Source organism: Haemaphysalis longicornis, unplaced genomic scaffold (genome assembly GCF_048455015.1).
Source record: "Haemaphysalis longicornis isolate Haplotype H1 unplaced genomic scaffold, Haemaphysalis longicornis Haplotype H1 scaffold_43, whole genome shotgun sequence".
Lineage (NCBI taxonomy): Eukaryota > Metazoa > Arthropoda > Arachnida > Ixodida > Ixodidae > Haemaphysalis > Haemaphysalis longicornis.
In genome coordinates this window covers 1,946,636-1,973,912 of record NW_027526371.1, presented here as the reverse complement: position 1 = coordinate 1,973,912, position 27,277 = coordinate 1,946,636, and the positions used below count along the sequence as shown (strand labels likewise).

General features: G+C 47.8%; 1 protein-coding gene across 1 annotated transcript; it reads left to right on the top strand.

Moving 5' to 3' along the window:
* The first annotated feature begins 5,188 nt into the window (after nucleotides 1–5,188).
* Nucleotides 5,189–26,637, top strand: LOC144137657 (uncharacterized). The gene is made up of 4 exons (XM_077669590.1): nucleotides 5,189–5,353; nucleotides 20,164–20,335; nucleotides 21,303–21,447; nucleotides 26,225–26,637. Exons 1-4 carry the CDS (start codon nucleotides 5,257–5,259, stop codon nucleotides 26,321–26,323), a joined length of 513 nt encoding a protein of 170 aa, XP_077525716.1. The 5' UTR covers nucleotides 5,189–5,256; the 3' UTR covers nucleotides 26,324–26,637.
* The last annotated feature ends 640 nt before the right edge of the window (nucleotides 26,638–27,277 follow it).

Genomic DNA, 27,277 nt, shown 5'->3' with positions numbered 1-27,277 from the left:
TATCTTTTCTTTCGTTGGTAGGCGTAAGAAAAAAGCTAGCCATATCGCCCACTGCGCGGTCGCCCGTTTCAGGAGCCCTAGTGGGCGTTGGCGACAGTTTTGTTTTTCTTTTTTTATTGTCTTGTCCACATCTGAAGTGGCTACCAGTCGTGCAAAAGGTGAAACGTCACCATCCGTTCATTTTTTTTTCCCTCAGGTTTATCTGCTGTTCGTTCAGAATCGCTGCGTGTTAGAAAGCGCATCAGACAAAGGAAAGGTTTGTTTGTTGTGTGGGGAAGGCTTTCGCGGCTGTGGCCGCATGCTGAGGCTTCCTTGCTAGGGAAAATTGCACTTACATTTCGAATTGGCCGCCACATTCATTGAAACACGTCACCAGCGGACGTTGCGTTCGCTCAAGACTTCCAGCGCTCCTCGAACGCCGAGTTTCGTTTTTGAGCGAAAAACAACGGCAGGTTTCCTCGTGCTACAGGGCTTTAAACACCGACTTTTTCGTTGTTTTAAAATATGATGTGAAAACGTATTCTCCGGGGCTACAAAATCACCATTTACAATAGCCACCAAACTCCGCTAATTAAGAAGTTAATTAGTAGAGTTTAATTCCCCGCCTAACTAATGTGCACGCCCTTCATACTACCTGGCGTCCGCCGCAGCTAGCAGTCTCCTTCTGAAGAGGGTTTCTTTTTTCTCGAAGAGCCTATTTTTAAGAATTTTTGAAAGTGTTCGCTGAAACACCCTGTTTATCTCTTCGTGTTTTGATCCTTCGCGTTTCTGCAGCGTTTTTAGGTGTTCTCAAGTATGTACCCGCTCATCGAAATGACAATACTATTGGGCTATCTCTTTTAGCGTTCTGTGCATTTCATAGCAATCAACGGATTCATTAAGCGTAGTCTGAACGACGCGTACTTGGTTTCTTTCAGTTTTTTATTGTATTATCGATAGGACCGCAGCAGTCCGTGACTACACAGCTACCGTATATGTGGTATTTGCAACTTTGCTTTAAGAAAAGAAGCAATATAGATTTAAAATCCGTAAACACGACGGCGCAGCGCTTGTGCCAGAGCACACAGAAGCCGTTGCCGTTCGCGGCCGAAGTCTACGGTAACTTACTTCGAAAAATAAAACCCCATTGAAAGAAGGTGATAAACACAATAACTGGACTATTCATCGCTAACTACTACGAAAAAAAAAACACTTAATCAGCGCGCAGACACCAAAAGCAGTGAGCGTTTGCACGCCAAGAGCTGGCCAATACGCCGCACGCGCGGCGGCTGGATGACCTTCGTGCGGCGGTGGCGCCTGTAGTGGCGCGCGCGGTCCCTATATGAAGCGAGCGCCGAAGTTTCGTGACCAGTAAAGCATTGAAGGACTCTGGAACCGGTAAGCCTGCTCCACGGCCTCCGCGATCAGCTGCCGGCGGCGCGCCGTTGCTCAGGGCGTCAAGGGCGCCACAGGTGGCACTGGCGGCGCGGCGGGGGTGGGAGCCGATGCGGGGCCCCCCATGTCCATCTCCTCGGCAGCCTCCAGAGTATTGGAGGCCGGAGAAGCAGGGAGAGGTGCCGCAGAGATTGTTGCCTCCACAACCACTGCTGACTTAGCAAGCGGTGAGGCGACGGCTTGGGCTGCCGTAGGCAACCCAGCGGGAGGCAGGGGCGGGATCAGATTAGCTGCGATGACCTGGGTCGCCGCCGCTCCGCCCCCCGGTGAGCTGCGTCGGCGCACTTCCCCAGAGGAAAAGAGGTGAACCTCTTTAGCGCCTCTGGAAAGGTGACGTTCTCAGTGACCTTGATGTTAATTATCTTTTTTTCCAAATTTTCACAAGTGCGGGAGTATGCCGCGTGTGGCCCCCGGCAGTTCACACAAGTGAGCGTGTCGGATGGACAATTGTCAGTGGGGTGATCTTGTGCCGCGCATTTTGCACAGATTGTTCGGCCACGTCAACAGTTTATACCTTGCGCGAACCTCTGGCACTTAAAACAGCGGCGTGGGTTCGGGATGTAGGGACGGATGGAGCACCGAATAAAGCCTGCATTTATTTGTTGTGGAAGTGCTGAGCGGTCAAAGGTCAAGATGATGTGCTTAAGATTTCCTTGTCGTCTCTGGGGATGGTGATGCGCCTCACGGCCGTGACGCCCTGACCCTTCAAGCCCTCAAAGAGATCCGCATCCGTTTCGTTCAGCCGATCTGGCTCAGAGATCACATACTGCGGGCTGTTGAGGCTCCGGTGGGGTGTGAACCTCCGAATCAACCATTCGAGCTTGTGCTAGAAGCTTTGTGGCCTGTTGCTTGTCATTTACCTCTACAAGGACTTCACTAGTCCTGTATTTTTATAAAAGCGTTATCCGATGCTCCAATTGTTGCTTCAGGATATTTTGCGATCAAGAAGACTGACTGCGATGCAAGAGGGTGGGCTGGATTGAGGGATTCCATGACAAGAAATCGAGAGTAATTATCCGGATTCCGGTTTAGGAAAGCTTAAGGTAGGCATAGGAGAAAAGATACTTCGGTGCGGCCCCTTTTCAGGGGGAGTGATTACGTTGGGGGGGGGGGGGATAAAATACCATATGCTATAGTATCAAGCAGGGAATGCGGGTACTTTCTTCCGCAGTCTTATCCTGCTTGCTGAAGATGTCCTGGAGCTCCCTGGTAAACAGGCTGGGAGCCCATCGGCCGGAGCTTGACCATGACTCCGACCGTCACCGTTGGTGGTTTTTTACCCTCCACCTCTAAACACATCGTCACGGTGGGTTACAACTTATGTTTGGAAGCTCGGGGTCCGCAGTGTCGCCAATACCGTTACCAAGATTACTCAAGGCGCCCCGTGCGGGGAACTTCAAATATATTCCTGTCCTTGTAATTAAAGGGACCCTGCACTTACCATCGACTACTAGGAATATATTTTGAAGTAAAGTCTATTGTCCCAGCAATCTCCTCCCGTAAGAATGATAAAAATTCGTTTACTATCACCGAAACGCGCAATGAGAAATCGCGCATAATCGCTCCCTTTCAACTAAACCGCGGACAACGCGACGCAAGCTGTGCGCGCCCTCCCGGGGGCGGCTCGTGGCGTTCTCGGCGTTCTCTTCGGCGGCCTTCGATATATCACAGTCCCGGGAGTTTTCCCCTTTTCTCCGCAACGTGGAGGGGTCCAATTCCGGTCTGGTGCCACAAAACAGCAGGCATGGCTGCCTGCTCGGAAGCCCGCGCTCAGGCTGGTAGGGTGTTTTTAAAGCAATAAACGTTTGTTGTCGAGTGGTCTCGTTGAAAGGGGGGTATTGAGTTCATCACTCAAACTCTGCGCGCACTCAAAACGCGAAAAAAAAAACGCCAAAACTGTGCGTACAGGTTCAGGCATAGAAGAGGTTGGTGCACAGCGCCGACGACGGCGGATCGTCACGGGAAATGCGAGAAATAAGCCGAGAAGTTGACCAGCGCAGCCAATAGGACAGCAATGGCTTCAATGACGTCGTTTAGGCCATGCCAGGGGTGCATAATGAGGAAAACTGAAGAGAGCGCGGTTTGGTTTTCTCACGACTTTTACAGCGATTTGCGGGCTCACCGCTCCACAAGCCCGCGTAATATTTGGCTCAGGCATTCCTGGTAGTGTAATCTAAACGTCGCGCAGGTTTACTAGCACTGCTCAAAGAGTGTTGCAGGGTCCCTTTAAAAAGAAAACAGTGTACTTGGTGGGTAAAATGAATATAAATTTCAGCAGCAAAGTTACCGTCTACATGCTGTCAAATTAGTCGCGCCGTGTAGCTGTTAGAAACTTTTACCAGATGCCCCTAAAATTTTGAGGGAGAACCGCGAAAGGCTTTCTGTTTTAGGGGCTGTGACTACCGGCGTCTCCTGTCGTCGTCGTCAGCCTATCATAATCACGGTACTAATAAAACACCAGGACACTCGTTTTGCAACGCCTCGCGCTAACCGCATGCAGTGCGTACTAAAAGAAAAGTGCATAATGGATAAAATCGGTTCAAAATAAGCTAACATGATTTAAGGATCTATTGAATGCTCCCTGTCCGTTTCAGCAATCGTCAAGCACAAGCTGTTTGTAGACGTGTTATAATTTGTGTTACACTCAAATACCCACGGGCTCTCTACACTAGGCCTGATCGGGTCGGGTGGTCGGTCGAAGCAAGATACTTACCTGGTATACCAGGGCTTCCTTGATCACAGAGGACGAGCCCCCAGGGCGTGGCGCGGGCTCTGCACTGCGCTCGCTTTGACCCCTGCCACGACCCCAAACTGTGGCAAATGGGGCAAGCAAGTTGCTTAAATCTGCCTGAACGCAAGAGAGGGCGCCACCGCCTCAGCAAGCCCGCGATTTCTCCTCTCACTAGCGCTTCTCCGGCGCCCAATCACCGCGCGCCGTGTGGCAAAAGAGAGACTTACAATTTTTATATACATTGATACCGATACACTGCATGCTTCGCCCCTACCCAGGTTTCACGTTAATGGCCCGAGATTTTTTACACAAAGCTGGGACCCATATTTTTTCTTGCTTGTTTCTCCAGCGACGAATGGTGTTTTGATTCGAAGGGGGGAAAAAGCTGTGTACTCTTTCATGTAGTTTTAACATATACTTGCACAGGCATATGCCAGCTTAATTTACTATAGGCCTTTTATTAAGTCCCGTAGATTAGATTTCATAATTTTAGACGCCACATATTGCTGCCCCAAAACAACCACTGCAATGCCGATACCCGCTTTCACATTTCCGTCATTTTCCTGTTTATTAAAGCGAGTCTTCTTCTTAGGGTGGTGCGTTGGCTTGGACAATCTGGTCACATTACGCTATGCACTTTAGTTCAATCTCGAGGCCGAGCTCGAGAAATCGCTGTATTGTTTGCACGGAAGTACTGTGATGTTGTTTTGATGTTTTGTCATCCAAATGTGTACAAATGTATCTTTGTATTAACCACTCTGCTACAACCCCTTTCATTGGGGTTAGCAGTATTACTAAATAAATAATAATAAATAAATAATAGAAACACAGAATTACAAAATTACTGCTGCATTTAGTACACAGGTTTTACCCAAACGTTCGGCCGTGGTGTTCGGGTACACTTTCGCTGGCCGAAATCATAAACAACAGAAAAAAAACAACGAGAGCATGTGTTTCCTTTGCACACTCCGGAAGCGAAGCGAAATAGAACGACAGACCCAGTGACACTATTATGAGCATGCAGGCTGTCGCGCTTATGCCACATAGGAAACCGTGATAGGCAAGGTGTACGACGCATTGCGCCACTAGCGATGTCGACGTACTACGTGGTTGTTATTTTCTCGCTGGCCACTCTGAGCTCAGCTTGGACGCTTATGCCTACCCTCGTGCCATGTTCTCCGACAGAAGGTGAGGGAAAAGTGACCTCGTACGATGTTGGCTTTATGAAGTGCGCCGTGAATCATTTGATTCTGCGAGGAAAATGTGGTAAAAACAAACCGCGTGGTAACCAGTTGCAAATATCAAGGCGATGACTTGCACCGGGTTGCGCATTACCTTACTTTGCAGAATTTTCATTTGTTACAGCGGAGCTCTTGCAGGCTAACTCCCCCGTTTTTGTGTCTGTAGGACAAGACAAGCCGCTCCCCTCCTCTTCACTTAGTCAGTCCCTTTCCTTTCGGCCACCTGTTCCCCTACAGCGCCTCATATTTCGGTATATGGCGTGCATCGCTGCTGTACAAATTTGTTTATTTATTATTTATTTATTAGTAATACCTTCAGTGCCAATGGCATTATAGAGGGGAGTGGTTACATTCATAAGTATAACGAAAAAAAAGCAGCGAAGGAAATACATATCAAAGAAACATCTTATACAAAATTAGGCAAAACAACAAAAAAAAAACGCAGCAAGCAAGCATAACTGCACACAACAAAGAATGAATTACACAATGTTGACTATGGCATTTTTGAAAAGCGTGTGATTTAAAATGGTTGCTGTAGGAGAGGGAAGGCGATTCCATTCCAATGACGTACGGGGAATAAACGACTGAAAAAAAGCGGTCGTTCGGCTTGATGCTATACTGACTTTGTGAGCATGATCAAGGCGAGAAGAAACGTACAATGTAGGCAAAATGAGTTCGTCATGCAAATGTTCTTCATGCAAATGCCATGCAAGCAATGCATCTGTGTTCAGAAGTGAAGCCGTCTTTAAGAAGACTGCTGTAAGATTAGTTTTTCTAAGCCGGCTTTCCCACATTGCGTGTTGCACAGTGAAGCACACTCACTCCTTCTCACCTCGGCACACCCTCTCCCTCGGTTACCTGTTAGCCTCCGTCGCTGCATATTTCGATATGGGATCGCGTATATTGCCCCTGTAAGAAATCACCTCAAGACCAACGGCAACGAAAAAGAACAAGAACAGACGGCCAAGCTCCCCTAAAAGCCGAAACCCGAGACGAACCACGGAGCGCCGGCGGGGTTGGACCCAGACCGAGAGGGAGAGCTTCGCCCTCACCCGTGAAGAGAAGTTTTGGGTGGGGCTCTGCATGTGACTTCGACCAAAGAAGACGTGGTGTTTCTGTAAGAGTGAAATTAATACAGTTTTTTTTTCGTTATATTTAACCCCCTACTCTCGTGTCGACCTCATTGTATTTATGTAATTCAGTTTTATTGAGAAACATATAACAGCCCCTATTAGAACTCCTCAGCTACTACAACTATTTTATCCCTATTTGTGATGTCATTGCCTTACTTATCTTTAAGGGCATACATCTGATTTTCCCCCATGTCTAGACACCTTTTCACTGCTTTCAGGCTGCCTCCGTTTTTTACAGCATATTCGATCCTCTCCGTATTATACTTCCGTATGTCAGCTATCTTACGCTTATTGATTAACTTCGAAAACTCCGCTAGCTCTATTCTGTCAGCTGAGGTGGACATTGTCATGATTTGCCGTTTTCTAGTTAAATCTTTCCTCTCCTGGGACAGTTTACCAGTATCCTGTCTAGCGATCTTACCTCCGACTGTTACTGCACACTCCGTGATAATGCGTGTAAGATTGTCGCTGGCTTCCTGTGTCGTAAACTCTGCTTCCTCGGTTAGAGCTGAATATCGGTTACCTTGTGTCCTTAACCGCTACAAGGCCCTTAGCAAGATAACCGTGGGTGTATGGATCTCCAGAGAAGGCGAGCGTGGCAGGGGGCGGCAGGAGGTTGTATGGGCGGATGAAATCAAGATACTTGCGGAGATAAATTGGTTGCAGCTAGCACAGGTTCGGGGTAATTGGAGATCCATGGGAGAGGCCTTTGCCCTGCAGTGGGCGTAGACAGGCTGATGATTGTGATGATGATGATATTGCCTCTAGAGATAGGTCTTCTCAGCAATGCATATAGGTTTAGAAGTGAAGCCGACTTTAAGAAAATTGGTGCAAGCTTGGTCCTTGTAGCTTTCCTCACTGGAGGTTGCACACCGACGCTTACTAATCATTTCGCTAAACGATTCCCCGGTGCGACGACGCGGTTTGAACACGAGTTTGTGGCCAAGAAATAACCCACAAACAACTCCGCTGGTCATCCACCTTTGCAGAGTGGATTGGCGTTGATTCTTTTTTTTTCTGTTTTTAAAGCGAAGCCATGGTTGGTAAATCGTAATTTTTGTGTCCGCAGTTAAAAATTCCAAGCAATTGCCGAGCGCGCGCGGGCCTCGCAGTGACTGCCCGGCAGTTAACAAAACTAAGAAAATGCCGAGCACTCGTGTGTGCGTGCCTCACGACTCCCGCCCAGCGTCCCCGGCGCACGTTTGTCAAGACAAGCATACCCATTAGGTAGATTGGCCAAGATTGAAAAAAAAATACTCCAGCGCTTTGCGTAATCGTGGCAGCACTTGCTCGGAGAAAAAAAATTAGCCGTGGCTTAGGTCGGCTATGCCAGGATATGCGTAGCGTGAGCTAAGGTTCAGCTCGTTATTCTTAGGTTTCCTGGTTGCCTAGGATTAGCTGATTATCATGCTTACTGCTACTAAAACGATTTCCAATCCAATCCAATTCAATTTAATCCAATCCAATGTAGTCTAGTCCAATCCAATCCCATCCAACCCAGTCCAATCCAATCCAATCCAATCCAATCCAGTCCAGTCCAGTCCAGTCCAGTCCAGTCCAGTCCAGTGCAGTGCAGTGCAGCGCATGCGTCCAGTCCAGTCCAGTCGCGACGGCGGCGGCGGCTCCGGCGCGCCAGCTGTGCGCCGTGAGACGTCACTGCTCCTCGCGCATGCGCAGCACGGCTCTCCAGGAGCCACGCGAAACTGCTCAACTGCGTCCAGTGTACCTCACGCTACAAAACTCCAGCATTTGCCGTAATCGTGGAAACTCTTGCTTGGAACGAGAAAGACACGCCATAGCGTACGCCCCTCCAAGGTGATGTCCGATGATTATCCGTTCCACAAAAATGAAGGACGCTCACACTTATAGAAGCAATGGTGGAGTATACGTTATTGCGGCAGCGAGGAAGAAGCAAATCGGCTGCAATCGGGGGCTAAAACCTTCGTGATGGTCGTAAAGGTGGCGTACAGCTTCGCTACCTTCAAGTCTTACGCGTTAGTGTGAGCCTCCTCCATTTTTCCCGTTTTCTGGCTTATACCACGCCAGACGTAGAGAGCATCGGCCGAAGGCTCTACAGCAACGATTTCCCACCAAAGTGGAAACAATCTATATGGACGCGGCAAAAGATAGGCGTCGTGCTGCATTCGCAATAGCAGTAATCAACGACCTCCCCCCCCCCCCCCCCCCCTTAACTCCCTAACTTTTTTCACGTCCATTGATTGATTTGATTGATCGATTGATACAGGGTTTAACGCGCCGACGCAACGCAGACGATGAGGCGCGCCGTAGTGGAGGGCTCCGGATTAATTTTGACCATCTGGGGATCTCTAACGTGCGCCGAAATCTCGTACACACGCCCGTTTTTGCTTTTCGCCTTCATCAGAAAAGCGGCCGCCACGGCCGGGAATCGAACCCGCGTCCTTGTGCTCAGCTCTTTTCACGTACAACCCTGCAACTGCGGAAGAGGCGGCTGTAGCCCTAGCTCTCGCACAAAGGCCAACCCCTACAACCATAATCTCCGATTCTAAGACGACCATTCAAAATTTTGGCGCAGGCCTATTATCGCCGCAGGCAACCAAAATTATCCAACAGCACCCACCGCCATCCCCAGAAGAAATCGTATGGGTTTCGGCGCTCGCTGGCCTGGAGTGTAACAAGGCCGCCCACAGTATGGCTCGAGGGCTTACTACCCAAGCTGGGGCGAGCGCATTACCCTACCATGGTGCCAGATCCGCCAGAGACAGAATGGTCTCATATCAAGAAATAACCATGCACTACCGCCCCTCCCGCAGAAAACACCCCTCAGCCGACGTGCTGCTCACACCCGCAAGAGAGCACACGTGGAGACTCCTCCAAACAAACACCTTTCCGAACCCAGCTAAGCTCAACCTCATCCACCCTTCCCTTTCATCATCATCATCACCACCAGCCTATCTACGCCCACTGAAGGGCAAAGGCCTCTCCCATTATTCTCCAATTACCTCGGTCCTGTGCCAACTGTGACCAATTTATCCCCGCAAACTTCTTGATCTCATCTGCCCATCTAACTTTCTGCCGCCCCCTGCAACGCTTGCCTTCTCTAGGGATCCACTCTGTTACCCTTAATGACCAGCGGTTATCTTGCCTTCGCATTACATGCCCTGCCCACGTCCATTTCTTCTTCTTAATTTCTACTAATATGTCTTTAACACCAGTTTGCTCCCTGACCCACTCCGCTCTCTTGTCCCTTAACGTTACAGCTATCATCTTCCGTTCCATTGTTCGCTGAGTCGTCCTCAATTTAAGTTGAACCCTTTTAGTGAGCCTCCAAGTTTCTGCCCCGTAGGTGAGTAGAGGCAAGATGCAGCTGTCATACACTTTCTTCGTCAGGGACAATGGTAAGCTGCCATTCATTATCTGAGAATGCTTGCCGGATGCACCCCACGCCATTTTGATCCTTCTAATTATCTCTGCCTCATGGTTTGGATCTGGGGTCACAACTTGGCCTAAGTAGATATATTCGCTTACCACTTCCACTGCCCCGCCACCTATCTCAAACTGCTGTGCTGTCCCGAGGTTATTGATCATTACTTTAGTTTTCTGCATATTAATTTTCAGGCCCACGGTTCTACTCTGCTCTACCCTTCCCTTTACCCCTCACCAAATTGCAAAGTATGCGGAGCCCTCGCGACCCTTCCCCATATCATATGGGGATGCATCAAAGACCCTTTCCCCCTCATTTCCTCCAATGAGCAGTGGGAGGAGGCACTGGAGAGCTCAGACCAAGAGATCCAAATCTCCCTGGTCACCAGAGCCGCCGACGTCGCTTCCCGGAACAAACCGGCAGCCACAACAGCATTCTAACCGCGGAAAGCTCAATAAAGTGCTTTCTCTCTCTCTCTCTCTCCATTTTCCCCTACTGTAAAAACAGCTGGCGTTGTAAGTACATGTATAAATAAATAAATAAATAAATAAATAAATAAATAAATAAATAAATAAATAAATAAATAAATAAATTGTAGCCAGAACATTGAGCACACACCACAATTGTAGGTGTTTTCCAGGCACGGAATAGGATAAAGAATAGGTTCGCCGACTGCGGCACAGAAAATAACATTTGCGGGTGCCGATAATGTCCTCGCGCCGCCGGGCGCCCAGCTTTCCTTTTGCTCTCTTCCTCTTTCGCCCCCCTCTCGTCGTTGTGCCTTTGTAGGTTGCTCCCCCTTGCTCGCTCTCCCCAGCGGTTTTTTTTTTTTTTTTTTCTTTCGCGGCGACATCTGTCTTCTAACACGTCAAACTGTGCGCGATATCACGAGGCGCGCGCCGAATCTAAATCACATTGCGCGGCCGCAATGAATGGTGGGGTAATCGCACACCGCCACATATGTGACGATCGCTTATTCTCTACCAGGAAGCGCTTAGTCAGAAATGATCAAGACGGGATGAAAAATATCGATCTAACCCAGCAGATCTAACATGCAGTCGTACGACGACGACTTCGGAAATACCAAACAAGAAATAAGTCAGATTAATATCGCACACCACAACATGCACTCTATCGATGAAGCGATGCAGCGCAAAGGTTGGCCTTTTTTTTTGCTCGCCTGCTATCTTGACGCGTGCTCACTGATTTATGCCCCATCTGCCCAAAAACAACGTCTACGAGGGTCATCCGCAGTCTCCATAGACGTGCGGCAACGATGCATACGTTTCCACACAAGAAATTTACGACTACCGCCTTGCAATGAATATGGAAAGGCGCTATCAGCGTGATTAGGCGACCGAAGAATTTTTTACGCTATCTTTGTTTTAACCCGCATCGTAACTTACGGCCCGGTGTTCACTGTCACTGTGGGGTCGTGTAATTTTGTCAACGCTGCCAGTGGATAACGCCAGATGCGTTGCTGAGCAACATGTTCTGATGACCTGGTTTGTGAAAATAAACAGTTGTTCTAGAATAAACAGCCAAGCCGGATAATGGTCCATATTTCGTCAAAAGGAGCGCTTGCGTATTTTAAAATAAAATTTAATTGAAATTCAATTTAAATTTAAATTTAATCTAACATTTGCTGAGACCCACACCTGTAGCTCTCTTAGTAATGCTGGCCTCGACGGAAGTCTGCCCCTTGCATGTCGTATTTGCGTGCCGTAATTAACACCTGGACAACCTGTTGAGGGGTCGCAAGTGTCCAGGTGGTAAAGAGAGAAAGAGAGGGGGGGGGGGGGGGGGGGGGCAAGTGATGTGTCCAAAAGCGTGGAACATATTGGTACTATGTGGAGCCACGATACGGAAAGATTTCTCGAAGCGTCCCCCGCGTGCGCCTGCCGTGGTTGTTTCGGAAACACTCACAACTAGTCCGAATTGATGAAAAAGTAGAGGGCACTTTTAAAATCGCTATTTGTTAGAACTAGTTGGCATCTGTCGGCTTTTGTAATACATGTAGAACGCAACCGAATTTGCATTCACCAATTTACGGAACGTGGACCCTTACGCCGCACACAGTGCGGAAAAGGTAGCGTTTCTCTAGTCTAGCGCCCAGATGTCTGTGTGTGGTCTCTACTTTTTTCTTTTACCTCCCTGAAAACCAATCCTTGGGGTCTCTTTGGCGTACGACAACTTCATTGTGCCAGGTACCGGAGGTGCTGTCGAACAAGCTCATCAAGCCGTGCGTAGTAGGCCCGCAACGGACGCGAAGCTGCGCCAAAACATGGCCGAAACAAACCTTCGCCGAAGAAGACGACGAATTCAGCTGGAATGCGTCTCGCCGTCGCGCCCGGCGATATGGGCAGGCTTTGGCGCGCTGGGAACGCTGGGTAATGATGATGATGATGCTTGGTGACTCCTTTTTTCTAGCTGGGCGGCATTGCACAGCGACCTTAGTCGTGACGCCCCTCTACAGTCACCTCGCCATGAAAAAAGCCCTTTACGGTATTTTTGTGCTAGTCTGACTTCTTAGTTCGGATGTCTTCCCAGTTTCTTCTCTGCTTTTTTCCCACCAACATTCTAACCTTCTGTTAATTACCTCTACTGCTTTCCAATTCATTTCTCCATTAACCTTAAAGCCAAGGGCTTCTTGAAAATGGATCACCTTAACTAGTAGTGCCCATTGGCAGCGCCATCTACACTGTGCTCCGCGATTCTGGGGCATTAAGGGCCCGTCTGGAATAGCCAAGTCGGCGCTCCTGTTTATACCTTACTGCGTGTTTCCAGGGATATGGCAGATATTGTTATTCGAGGGGTAAACGCAGTAGGGGTCGGCCAAGGACTCGATTGGGGGATTAACTGCGAAAGGTAGAGGGGAAAGAGTTGACTCAACTAGCACTCGACAGACGTCGGTGGAAATCTTTGGGGGAAGCCTTCGTCGTGCAGTGGACGCCACCAGGCTGATGATCACCATAACTATCAGGCCATCAGGGTATGTGCCATAGACAAGGCGTAAGGCATTCGGATACGTGCCGTATACTGAGCCAGGGTGTCCAGTCCAGCCGCAATAGGTGTATGCACACACGTTGGAGTCAGCGGAAGAAGAGGCACCGCAGAAGGTACTTGACGCGTGAGATCTACCATCACCGGAATGCGCAGACCTGCGCTCGTATCGACCCTCATCAGCCCATATACCCTCTCAACAATGCGCCGGAGCTTCGATTATCTCCCTCGGAAAATAAATATAAATTCAGCGCAGTTCCACTCTGTGAAGATGGATGACCGGCGAAGCTGCTCGTAGGTTATGTGTTAGCCGCAAACTCCCGCTCAAACTTCGCCGTCGCAACGGGGAAGCGTTCAGAGATACTGGGAGTAGGCTCCACTGTGCAACCCCAATGTGGAAAAGCCAGGTTGCAAAGACCAAGCTTACATCGACCTCCTTAAATTCGACTCCATCATACTGGTGCATTGATGGGAAGACATTTTAACACGAAAGTGTTTTATGTCGTGGCACACAAACCTCACCGACGTCATATCCGTCACGGAAATGACATCACCAGAAAAACTTTTAAATGCAGAGCATTTCAGTAACTCACGATGTCACCCGCGTTGTCCCGTCGTAGTCCGCACCGTCGTTGTCCGCACCCCTCCCCTACACTATATAAAAGAAAATACCATCCGGCGCCCGGTTTCGATCCCTCGACCCTGCGGGCGGAACGCCATGTACATGGTGCTCTACCCACTGCGCCACAAAGCCGACATAGAATGGGACGCTAGGAACGCGCCTTATATCGTTGACTCATTCAAATTACTGCTGACGAGCGCTCTCTCGTCAGCAGTTGCCACAAGTGCAACAAGATTAACGTAACGCAAACTACTTAACGTCGTGCGCCCCCGGAAATGCTCTGCATTTGATCGTGCCCCTCGCGTGGGGGATGTTTCACTGCGTCTTCTCTCGGTCGCGGGACCCGTGGCGCCATCTGGCGGAGGCGCGGCACAACTCGTAGCACTTTGAAAAGATGCGGTGCCAGCCAGCTTTTTGTCTGCAGTGAATGTAGCATTTCATTTCGCAAAAATCAAGCATCCATGAATATCTTTGTAAAGGAACACTGTAAATATCATTTATGTATAAATTTTCATAAAACCGGATTTAGACGTTTAGATTTGGTTGTGAGTATATAAAATTTTATTGGCACGGCGGCGCTAGGATTCGAGCCCACGATCAGTCGGGCCGCAACGGGAGGTGGGAAACGCTCTACCAACTGAGCCATGAAGTCATGCCTGGGCAGCTGTACGAACGCGCCTTATGTCCTTCCCTGTAAGTTGTCTATTCATATGGCGCTGCCGTTTAGGAGAGGTGAAGCGAAGTAGGGCGTCATGACGCGAATGAGCGCCGACAGTTGGCGCCTAGATAGGGCAGCGTATAGCAGCGGAAGCTGCTGTGTTTATCCGTCCTCCGCCTATGAGGAACGCCGCTCAGCTTGTGGAACGCCGCCGTCGCGTTACACAAGCTGCGCTCGTCGCAACGCAAGCGTCTGGCGTACACGCCATGGGGACCGGGTGATGATGATGATTGCTTTTGGTTTCCCCTTTGTAGCGGGGTGATTACATGTCATCTTACCAAAAAGGACTAATATACCAAAGTTTTGTACTCTTGGTTTAATTCTAGCGCTGCTTACGGCAGGCACAAAAGGCTTATTAGGCACAAAATACTTTTTTTTTTCCTGTTACAGGTGGTAACTGTCCTGGCAATATTCCCCTCTCTGCTTTTCGTCCACCAGCATTCTAATCTTCTTTTCGTCCCCTCTACAGCCTTGAAGTTATTTTCCTCTGTGCTATCCTTAAATCCTAGGGCTTCTGGAAGCCGAATATTTCCCTCATGTAGATTTGGATGGATACCCTCGCATTCTAACACTATGTGCCACATAGCTTCTGTTTCTTTTCCGCAGACCACGCATACCCCATCGATTCCTATGAAATAAGGATCAACCACATTTTTTTAGGGCAAAATAACCCATTTTATATCCAAATACGAAGCGCCGGAGGCGAACAAGGGCCGAAGAGATAGAATGTGCCGAAGTGAGAAGGAGGGAAGCGGCGTTTCTAGTCCAACGTACGCATAAAACGGGGGAGTTAGCCGATAACAGGGATCAGTGAAAAACATACAAGATAACTTGCACAATCATCCGCAGTTAACCTTTCTCTAGATATTTCTCTCTGTTTACCGCATCCCAATGACGGCAATGTGAAGAATTGTGCATTATCTTTGTTGTGCATTATAATTGTGCATTGTGCATTAGGCACAAAGCAAACTGCGAACAAAACGGTTTTGCTCCATCCTTCTTTTTATACTTTTTCCCCTCTTTTATATTTCCACACATTTCACCGGAAAGAAGGGGCATGTTCTGTCTATGCCGTTGGACTATGTGGTACATTAAACCACACCTTTCACCGGAAAGAAGGGGCATACTGTTCTGTCTATGCCGTTGGATTATGTGGTACGGGTTATGCCCAGCTAACATCGCCAGACTTCATTAAAGATCGCTCTCTCTCTCTCTTATTGTTAATTTATACCAGAGTAGACGTAATGCGCCTGGACATCTTTCTACTGCGCCTCCAGCATGATCACATGTGCGCTGAGGCTTAAAGGGACACTGAAGTGAATTTGTCAAGCTCCCGTTTTTGCTTGCACTGCGTAGACTGGCTCAAATTAGCACACTTTTCATCGTTTATTCGGTTGACAAATCGGTAAATATTTTAGCAAAGCGTCAAAAAAAAAAAAAAACTACCATGCGCGGTTTGCGGCGGCCGCACCAACTAAATCTGTGACGTTAGGAGGAGCGCGCACCGTGATTGGACGATGCCCAATGTGAGCAACCAAACAAGTTTCGGTTTCGGTTTCGGTTCTGTAAAACACAACCGTTGGAGTTGTTGGATGGGCATTCTCAATAACTCAGTAATCATCGTACCGCGCTTCTGCCATGTTGTCAGCTGTAAAAATGCATAAAGATAAGCCTCCTAGGACGGATTGGAACCGTAGCATTCACCAGCCGAAACCTACGCAGTGCATGAACGCCCTCCGCGTACCCGCAGAGGCCCAAATGTCATGCGCTTTTCCCCCATATTTGGAGCTTGCCTCCCTCATGCCTGTGTCGTAAAAAGCGTGTTCGCACCAGGCCAAGGGTCTGTTCATTCTGGCCTGTGCCCACTGCCTGCAAGCAGTCGGTGCTTATGGCAACAGCACGCCAACGAGAACTCGCTAGCGCGCCAGTGCCAGCCTGCGCGCGTTTTGTGAACTAGTTCGTGGAGCCATGAACGTTGCGGCCCAAAAAAAGGTGAACTCAATATAGAAAACATCGGCTAAAAACGAAAAAGTTAACTTACAAAAAAAAAAAAAAAGCACGTACCCGCGGGGATTCGAACTCGCGACTTGCAAAATACTTGCGGTGGCACACCTAGCAACCCAGACCGCTCGGCCACGAAGCGGGCTCGACTGGCGTCGCTAATATACGCCTCGAGCGCGGCCTGTAGGGGCGCCACTGAAATCCCCCTAGCGGCCCGTTTCGAAAGCAGCCGCGGGAGTCCGCGTCCCGCTCCCAAGTGCCGCCGCTGCTTTTGCGGCCCGTTCACGACTGATATTTACCGTTTGCGGGCGTTCGAAACCCATGTTTATGTGAAGCAGTCACTCTGTTCGCAAATGGGGTGGGTTTACGAGAGTGTAAATGTTTCTGACGCGATCTTAGTGTGGTATATTTGGTCTGTATAAGCTCCAGGTGTGTGTCACAGGCCAGCGTCGCGGAACCGGCGTATGATGGAGCCGATTGTAGTTACACTGACCTGAATTTACTCGCAGTTTCTCCGTAACCACAGGTTCCTCAGATGTTTATTCTACGGCTATACACTACGATTTAAATCGCTTTTGTGCGCTTACATAATCAGCTGAGCACTCATACCTGACAGCACGCCAGTTGCGTTTGTCAATATACCTCAGATATTGATCACCACCATTTACAAGCCGGTCTGTGTTAATTTCGGGAATATTCAACAAAAGCACGATAGACGATGCATAATTATACTCTGGGATCAGCACACGACAGAGTCGTCTTGTGGTGAAGTGAGCGCCCGCAAACATTCATCTGCTACATATATCCTCTGCGAGCAGCGCGACGACGGGCTTAGAATATAATCCGCGTCCGCGACTAAATGCTTCTTCGAAATATCGTCATATGGCGCAGGGAGCGTGCAGAATAAAGCAGAAACTGAAATCAGAGGGCCTTATCACATATCACACTCTTCCAACGACACCTTTCATCGCTTGTTGAACAGCCTACCCTGTATACTTCCAAAATGAGTCCGCCGTACGATCAGCTGTTCGTTGCAGTATAAAAACAAGGAAAGTGAACGCGAGATTTGTGTGTGTGTGATTACTAAAACGTAGCGTAGTTGCTTGATTCCGCTCCGCATTTGTACACAGCGTCCCCCTCCCCTCCCCCCCACCGATGTCTCGTGAAATAGCACTGCATTTCGCGTATAGTTGGTCAAGTGAACCCTACCTGGCTTAAGTTTCGACAAACGTCTTTAGCATGTCAGAAGCTGCACTTTTTTTCATTTCCGTTAGAGCTATTATGTTTCTTAATTCCGCACTTGCACAGAATTTATTTTTCCGTGGTTTCATTAACTTGCCTTGGTTCTTGCTATATGGCGTGTGTGGGCACATATTTAACGGCGCACAGGCTTGAAATATACTTCACCTTTTCGCATGGTTTATATTCTTATAAAAGCCATAAGTTATATTGTCCGGGATTGGGTAATCACATCCCCGAATCTTATTTTTCTGCGACGTATATATTCGAAACGAAGCCGCATTCGTTGTCCACGCCGCAAAATGAAGCCAACCACTCATTGTGCCAGTATCAGGTCTAAACGAGGTGGCAGTAAAATTTATTTGTGCCTGATGTTTTGGAGGTGACAGGGGTGATATGTTGATACCGTCGCCGACGCCCGGAAGAGCGGCGACGAAGCGCGGAGAACCGCCTCCGCGGGTAGCTCTTGCAGGCGATCGCGTACTCTACGAAGACGCAGCTGCTTTTTAAGTGACCTAAACGTACTCTTTGCCTAAACTTTCGTCACCATAACAAGTTTTTTAGGGCGCAGAAAGGCGAAAAGAAGCGAAACAGAACCAAAACACTGCACGAGCCCCTATCAGCCACGCAGCGCAAATCCCGTCAACGCCGCGGAGAAACGGCGGCAGGCGGCGCAGCGATCGCGAAGCTCGAGGCGTATAGGGTATATATTGTACAACCAGTTTACACTTTTCTTTAGTTTTGACATTTCAAGCAGCTTAGGTGACTACTTGTTGTATTGCGCTCGTGCAGTAAGCGTCGCCCGAGTTTCCACAATAGCTCACGTCTAGCAATTGCATTTCGTAGACGGAAAAGCGTTCGCAGATGCGTAGTCGTGCTGCTGACCGCTGTGCTTGTTCGCCCAGCGCAAAAAAGTGCTTCCCGCACCCTAGTTTTACGCTGTACGGTAAAAATATCAGTTGATTTTATTTCCTTAGTACCTATATTGACTTCGCGGACTCTTCTCCCGCCTTCAAGAAGCCTTATATTTTCCTACTGGCATACCAGTCAGCGAAGCGTCGCATGTGCGCTTGTGCAGCGCTTGTGTGAAGCGACCTTGACTTGGAGCTAGATACAGTGTACGAACTAACCAAGTAAAGAAAGGCAAATTCTACCATTCACAAACGTGTCCTGGCTTCGTTTCAACTGAGCGAACGAATTGCGACGACCCGTCGGCGGCCGGCGGACGAAACGCTGGGCCGACTGACTCTGTCTGAAGGCCGGGGAGCCGTGCAGTAGCGTAGCCAATTGCCAGCTTATCCCCTCCTGACGTCACACGAAAACGCTGCAGAAAATGGGCGAGCGTAAAGAGAGGAGGACAGCATTTTCGAATTAATTTTTCTACTAAATAAAATCGCGTAAACGCGCCCAGGGTGGTTGAAACATGGCCTGGGGACTCCGGACTACAATTTGCGCAAGTAATCCCGCAATGTTTACATATCACTTCAGTGTCCCTTTAAGTTGTGGTCCAACTAGAGTACCCATATACAACTGTACCATAAAGCTCCAGCGAGGTAGCAGTCGAGTTGGGAACCATCCATGCAAATTCTACTTCCCATAGTAACATGTCGTTATCTTACAAAAGAATAATAACCTGTGTCAAGATGCCTTGATTAGGCTTATCTGTATTCCAGAAAGCTCAATCTGCGTCCATGCTTTCAGCGGTTGTGAATGCTATGCTCGCAATGGGTATAGAATGATGGGATTTATTTAGTTATTTGGTAATTTCTTAGCATTTCTTGAATTTTTCAAACATCAATTTAACTGATGAGTCGGAAAAGGAGCGCACAAGATATGTCAGGCTCATTCGTAACCCATTACGTTCATTACTGAGTTTTATACTGTGATCAGTACACATTTAAAGAAATAAATATTCTAACATTATTTTCTCACTGCATTATGTTTTGTCATTCTTATAATGCCTGGTAATCTTCTGGTCATGTTTTTCTGTCCCCATCGCTGCCATGTATTTTCTTGCTGGTTTAGCGGTTATTTATTTCTTTATGTACAGCCTAAAAACACAATCTGTGTTGCAACACAGCTCTCGTCGCCAGCGACTGTATGTATGAAGTCACCTTGGCATGTCGAGCTGGTTTCCTATTAGCCCCAGCGGGAGCCATTTGCTCCTCAATCTTGGACCCCCAAGCTTATTCTCAGCTAGGATAGCACTTCTTTTCACTTTTCAGCTCTCTAAGAACAATACACTGACATTTTTAACATTTAGGTTACGTTTTTTGTCTGTATCACATGTTTGGTTGTTTTGTCCACGTTTACTAAACCACTCCTTAGTACGAAGACTAAGCAATAAATTGTTCTAGGGAGCTCAAAATTGAAGTTAAGTCCTTGGTCACATTCTTTGAAAACTTCCAGAATGTAAATGCCCACTTTATTGTAATCTCGCCTCTCCTGTATTTTTCTAAATAATCATCAGCGTATTGAAAGACACGCTCATGAAGCCCATGACCAGCTCATTCCAGCTCAAAACCAGTTGCTTTTAAACTGCCGCCTGAGATTAGAAAGCAGTTTAAATGAAGCACGCATTAACGGGCTTCGAAGTCATTAAACTCCTGATTTTTGGTTGTTTTTTTGCACTATTTAGCCGAACCATCGGTCTTGGTCACGCGAGCACTAGTCGTCAAATCTGGGGCCAATTCGAATGCGGCTCTTGTTTTGGACCTCCAAGTGTCTCACGAGCTGGACTTGAATCCTGAGCTGGTGTTGATGGTCGACGGTGGAGTACATACTGCATGTTCCAGAACTTCCGGCTCATGGTACGTCAAGTGCGCCTCTCCACAGGCTTGTAGAAATCGCCTCTTATCAGTAACTGGTGTAGTTAAGGCATTCCGTAATCACAGACTTCACTAATTTCGCATGGTAAAATATGAATGCTTTCTAGGCATTATATGAAGAACGATGTAAAGATACAATCGTGCTATGATTGGTTGCAAGGCTCAAAAAGTTTTTAACACTGGCCAAAAGCGATTTCTTAATCTAAGGTAGAATGAGCGTTCAATATTTTATACGCGCGCTCTTAGGAGAATAGGAGCGATTAATTTGATCTTAGAAACAAATTTTTATCAGAGGTTTCTGATAGGCACTTTTTTTACTCAAAATACACTGGGGACACAAACAAAAAAAAATGAAGGAACCCCACACTAATGCGTAAGACTTGAAGATAGAGAAGCTGTACGCAACAGTAGCGTTTTTCCTCTTTTTCACCTCACGGTGTTTAAGCCTCGTCGCTGTACGATGGACCAGAGCTGGATGTTTGTCTTCCTCTATCGCACACGGTTCTGCGTCGCAAGTGGCCTCGTGGCCTTCCTTCGCTTATCGCTCGCTTATCGCTGCGGCGGCGGCCTTCTCGCCTTTCTCCTTCACGTCCCGCGCACGTCTCCTTTCCCTCCTCGCCTATCTGTCCGCTGCCACCTATCCCTCTCCGTTATGGAGCCGCTGCTCCGTGCCGGGAGCTTGCGGAAGGGAGTGTGGTTTGACCTCTAGCTCTCAAGGACAAAACTGGTCACCCCGCGAAGACTGCCCGAGGTAGCGTATTGTAGCTTTCGCTGCAAAACGAAAACCGTGAAGCAGTCCGAGAGTTATACAGCAGCTTTCAATTTATTTATTATTGTTACGGGCCCGTAATATTCTTGGCGTCCACATTGAAGGAATTTATGCCTGCTCGATGACACAATAACGCAAATGCTGTCATTAATAAATTTTTAATTTGTCTTTCTATTCCAGCACGTACAAACTCTGTGATCCCGTAACAGACATCGAGGAGGAACTTTTTCAAGCTTTCGGGAGCCGCTGTCCCATTCGACCCGGCAGCTACAGACTTGTGGTTGCTGCAGAACAAACCGGCTCTTCGCCCAGAGCCGACGAAAGCGTAAGCTGATGCCCAGAGTACATAGTAATACCAACTTGAACCTCACCAAATATTTTGATTTCCAAAAATCCCGGGCGATCCCCACTAACGTGAAACATGGGGAGGGGTGAGGCATGCAGTGTATCAGTGCATTCTTGGCGCCTTGGCGCTTTTGCCAACAGAAATGAAACTGTTGGGGAGTACAGGTATACAGCTTTGCTGTAAAAGTCTCTTGTCTTTGAAGCACGAAGCGCTCCAGCGCGAGGCGTAGACGAGTATCCCGATGTTTTTCTAGTACGTTCTAGCGCGAGGCGCAAACGAGTTTCCCTGTGTTTTAGTACCATGACTACATGAGACGACGATTACAACGACGACAGGACACGCCAACAGCCCCAACCCCTAAGGGGCTTCGCCCCTAAAAAATGCTACCATGGATAAAATATCGTCGCCAAAGGCTGCATAGAAGCAGCGTATAAAATTGGTTCCCTCTGCCCAATTTCAGGGTAATTTTGTTCTCACGAAAGATACAGCCAAACTTTTTTCCATCGTTGTGTCATCGTACATTCAGTTTACGTGTTTTTGTACACGCTTCTGAACATGACACTGACACCGTTTCTCGACCCCTTCCTTCTCACCGATGCTGGACAGTCTGGAGGAAATCGCAGCGATGGAGAGGTGAAAGACGAGGAGGAAGAAAACCATCCCCCTGCCTTCCCGTCCGCGAATGCTGAGTTCCTCCTCCATCTTGAATTCTCCCAGTCAGGCGGCACGTGCAATCAAAGTTCTGTTGGTATTTCTTCGGAGCACAGAGCTGGACAGAGTTTTGTGAAAAACGTTCTGTTGAAAATTTTGTGCCCATCATCCGACATCTTTTCGTTTTCATAATTATTATTTTCTCTTTTTTTGTTTCTTTTTTCCGTATCATCCGGCGTAGCAAGCCAACGCTACGGCTCGGCTAACATTGCCGTGTTCGATTAAGTTTTAAAGCGAAGCTTTACTGTCCTCCCTGACGCCATTGTACGCCAATACGCTCTGCAGGAAAGCCAATTTCTCTGACGACGATGATGAATGATCGTGGGTGTAGTGAAAGAAAAAAGCGCTTCCCGTGACCGGACTCGAACCTAGGTCCCTCGCGTTCTGAAGCTGCGTCTATCCGATTGCTCCATCTCAGTGTGACAAAACAATCTCTGTATCAACACGTTAAATGGCACTTACACGCCAATGCACTTCCATTTCAATCAATTCGTTGAAGAGCTCATAACCTCATCGCTATAACACATGTTTAAAACTTCACGGACCCTACACACTAAGCGTGGTACAAAGCATACAATACATAACGCGGCCTGCCGTAACTCCGGCTTGGCCTTGTCATTTTTCCACAACTACGTGTTGTAACGGTCACACACAACACTTACTTCCACATTTTCTTTTTCGGCCTGCCTTGGCGTCGCACACTACAAAAACCCTTCAGGTTGGCACAACAACGCAGCCGAACCTTTAGTTGGCAGTTAACATTTGTGGGCTTGAATAACGCTTAATACACTCGTAAGTGACGAAACATCATCACCATATTCTTGCTTGGCATACACCTCCTCCAGTGTGCTGACATTTTCTGCGAAGTAAGAAGCCACCGCCCTAGCATTCTCGTCCCTGTTTCTGAAAGCCATTCTGCTACGCCATATTGCATGGAGGCCGAGGAGAAAGAATACATCGTAGGAAACGTCATCACATTCAATTTCAAGAAAACGTATGCATTTCGGTGTCAGAGGAATGTCTTTCTTGAGGGTCCACTGGAGGACGTCCCAGAAGAAGACGGTGTCCCAGCAATCGACAAAAACATGTTCTACACTTTCTGGCTTTTTTTACAAATTCGACACTCTTTACCCCAAGGCAAAAAACAACACCTTCTCATCAAGCCACGTTATGACTGGTAAGGTCTCAGTGTGCAATTTAAAGCAGAATGTTTTCACTCCTGCGGGTATAATCATTTTCATGACGCGTTTGAGCGTTTACGACCTCCGAGATATTACATTTTATACACTAGTGCGGGACCCAGAAGTGCTACGACATCACAGGGCAGCTGTTTACGCGTCACGCTTGACAAGTACTGCATTGAAATTGAAAATCGCTCACTTCAAAACCGGAAAGATATCACCACTTCTCGCAAGAACCCACTCACTGTATATCTCTTCATATCTCTCGTAGTTACAATAAAATTTGGCATGGCAGAACCAAATCTAACCTGCATGTACGTTCGTAGAAATGGATCTATCTGGTTGCGCAAATATAAGAATCTCGACACCAGTTGTCTGATAAATAGGTTCGACAACCCTAGCCCGCCCCCTTTTAACCTGCGAAACAAGTTATTGTGTTTAGTTCGCTCAAAGCATGATTGCCACACGAACATGGAAAGCAACCTATGAAGCTTTTGGATGTTAGCCCGTGTACAATATAGCGCGACGTACCGTAATTTTGCTATCAGAAACGTGTTACAAATCGTCACTCGGGCGAAGATCAATGCATGCCGACCGGCCCACATGGCCGAAGCGAACGCCAACCAGCACGTGCCGATTCGCGCCGTACACCCCAAATTCAGACGTTAGGCCTACGGAGTGCACGCCCGAGAGTTGTTCTGGGTGTTCTAGAAAAGTGGTGCGTACAGGTGCCCAAAAAAGTAAACGGAGCACGGGTTAGAGATTTTGAGTGGATTACTCTGTCATGTGCCTAGCCAGCAACCTCTAAGTGACTTTTCAAGAAAGTCATTCTAAAATAAAATCGCACCCCACATATTCAATTTATGGTGGCAGCTGCATAAAACAGAATCTATTCTAAATTCATGAAGCCGTACTCCGTTTACTTTTTGGGGCACCTGCACCTCCAGAGTAACACATACTCGCAATGTTGGATTTCCCAACCAAAGAATCATGCATCACGGGAAAGCTTCGCGTTCAACCATCGTTGTCATTAGACGGAGGGGTGCATGATTTATTCTCTCTCTCTCTCTCTCTCTCTCTCTCTCTCTCTCTCTCTCTCTCTCTCTCTCTCTCTCTCTCTCTCTCTCTCTCTCTCTCTCTCTCTTCCGTGCCAAGTTCCGCCTGCTCCACAAGAGACCGCCTTAGGGCGGGGGGAAGTGGAGGAAGAGAGACCGTTATTCTCCCAGCGTGACAAACGCTTAATTGGGGCTTTTGTACTGCAGTGGACACGAATGGGCTGCGGATAGTGATGACGGTCATGATGATTATAATGAAAACCCCCAGCTATCCTCGTTATCGACATCCCTTCTCCCCTCATCTGTCCGAGCAAATGTCGAGTCCTCCTCCACAACGTATGCGTGCACACTATTAAAATGCCGATGCATCACCCTTAAAGGCCCTAAAGGCAAAATACAACCCGATTCTGTTTGACAGAACTTCCCTTTGGTAACTCACTCAATTCCATTCCAGCCACGGAAGATGTTTTCTAACCAAATAGAATGCAAGAAGTATTGAAAACCTTCCGAATTTTGCACTACACAGTAACGTGTTATATAGGCAGGAGTACCGTAATGTGGTCCAGCAGTAAAGCAGAGTTGCCAGCGGATTTAACTGCACGTCAGCATTGAAGTGACACGATCAAACGGAACTAGAAACCAAACTCCAACCACCCAGTCTTGTTTCTCGGCGGTGGATTTGGCCAGCCGCCGCCAATCGGAGAAACAAGATTCTGTGACATCATAAAAATCTTCTTAGAATGTGGCTGAGGAGTCACTGCTTCATCTTTTTTTCTTAATCCTTTTAGGGTCAAATTTTTTCGCCAAATGCGACATCCCAGGGTCGATTTTTTATTGCTGATATAAATTCTTCGTACGAATCTATTTCGAGAAAAAATTGTGGTAATTTTTAGGGTGATCATAAAGTGACAAAAAAATCGTTTGTGTTGTTACATACGCGCGGTTTGTTCCTGAGTAACATAAGAAAAATTCTAAGAGTTAGTGGGCTTAAGAAGCGAGAGAAGCGCAAGAAGCGTATCAATTTCACGGACACACGAAGCGGGAAGTGCCCGGAAAACGAAACCGAAACCAGCTGTCACCCGATGCGAAAACAGCCGTCGCCCGATGCCCGCGTGACCCGATGCGCAGGCGATAGCGGGCGCACCGCTGTAGTAAAGCGTAAAAAAAGAACAGAGGAGCCATCGGCGCAAGAAAACATCTCACGTATTTCCTCAGTGTGGTAGCACATACCAAGCATAAAAGTGATCGAAAAAGGCGCGCTTTTTAAACATACCAGTGATGACATCCATGTACAGACACGATCAAAAAGTTTACCGACCAGGAAAATGACAATTTTAGGTTATTTCTCGTTCTTTAGCAGCCCGACAAACTGCCGTGCGCATGCGAGATGTCATATAGTTACTGAAGTAATGAAGAATACCGCACATAGTACCCCCGGCTGCCATGCGGCAGAGAAATAAGCCAAAATTGCTGCTTTCGTGGCCCGTAAACTTTTGCTCTTGGGTGTACGTTATTGACCATTTTGAAGGTGTTTGCCTGCCAGCGACGTAAATGTATGTCATAGACCCTGAAAGGGTTGTTATATAGATTGCGTGTTTGAAGTTTGCTACAAAATTGGTGTCGTGTTGCCGAAAGACTTTTTAATGGACTAAACTTGCATTTCGTCTTCATGGGCTCTTAAACTTTGTGTTTGCAATGAGCACTGTATACTGCCAGACTATTTTCTACTAATATGACACAGTAGTCATACCTTAAGCTTCGCCTTCTAACGCCACTGCGCGATTCTGTGTTCTCTTCTCTCACCCGCAGGCAGGAAGCACCAGCGTGGAACTGAACTTCACCAATGGTGACAAGTCTGTTGGCTGCACTTCGTTCTCATTCGACTCCAACGGCGACTCCATGCCATGAAATGCATGCATTGTGTGCACAGCCCGGCCGGGGGTTATGACTAAAATGGCGTTCTCAGGCAACAAGTTATTCTACATATAAGCATACCTGCAACGGCATTCACAGGAATGGGCAAATAAATGCTGCGCTCATCGTCTTCTCTCAATGTATCACGTCGAGTCTGTCGCAAGTTGTGGGCCAAAGGCTTCTTTCAAGTAATCGGGTACCCATTTGTTGTTGGTTCTGGAAACGTCCACGTTAAAGTCTCCCTTCCAAGTTATCGCATTGCATTTTCGGCTGTGCTTTCACCCTGGCGTAACAGTCAGAAGGGCTATATTTAGGGCTATAGTTAGAGGTGTGTATACAGGAAAGGCTAATATTGAATTTGCGACATTAACTGCTGCGAACGGCAGCAAAAGGGGTTCTGATGGCTTAATACGCACGCGAAGGGGCATTATAAGCGGCTTTAAAAGTCTATAGTAAAATTAAAGACGTTCTACTCAACGTGAAAGCTGTAGGAAGTGCAGAGAAGTCATTCACCATAATGGGCTGTAGCACCGTTATCCGCCCACTGCTACCACCCAATGCAATTCGAATTTCCCGCCTTCCCAGTGCTTGCGCACCCCCTTCCTAAAACTGCGCCAGCGGGAGTTCTGTTCGTTTTGCGCTTGCTTTTCCTCCTGCACGTGCCGTCGTTGCACTGCCACTTTTTTCGCTTACTAATAGCAGAGTCTTTCAATGCTTTAACATTGAAAGACTCTGCTAATAGTAAAAACCAACCCAACGAGCGCTCCTAACTAAATGAACGCGGGCGCTGCCGGTTAATTATCTATATTTTGCCTCAAATGTACCTGCAGTTTTCTTTGCGCTAAACAACGGGGAGTTGTTTGACAAGCACCAGCGGTTCACGAGTTTCTAACGCTCGTGACTATATAAACCGCGTGGCGTTCGACGCCTCTGTGGAACGCCTCGACG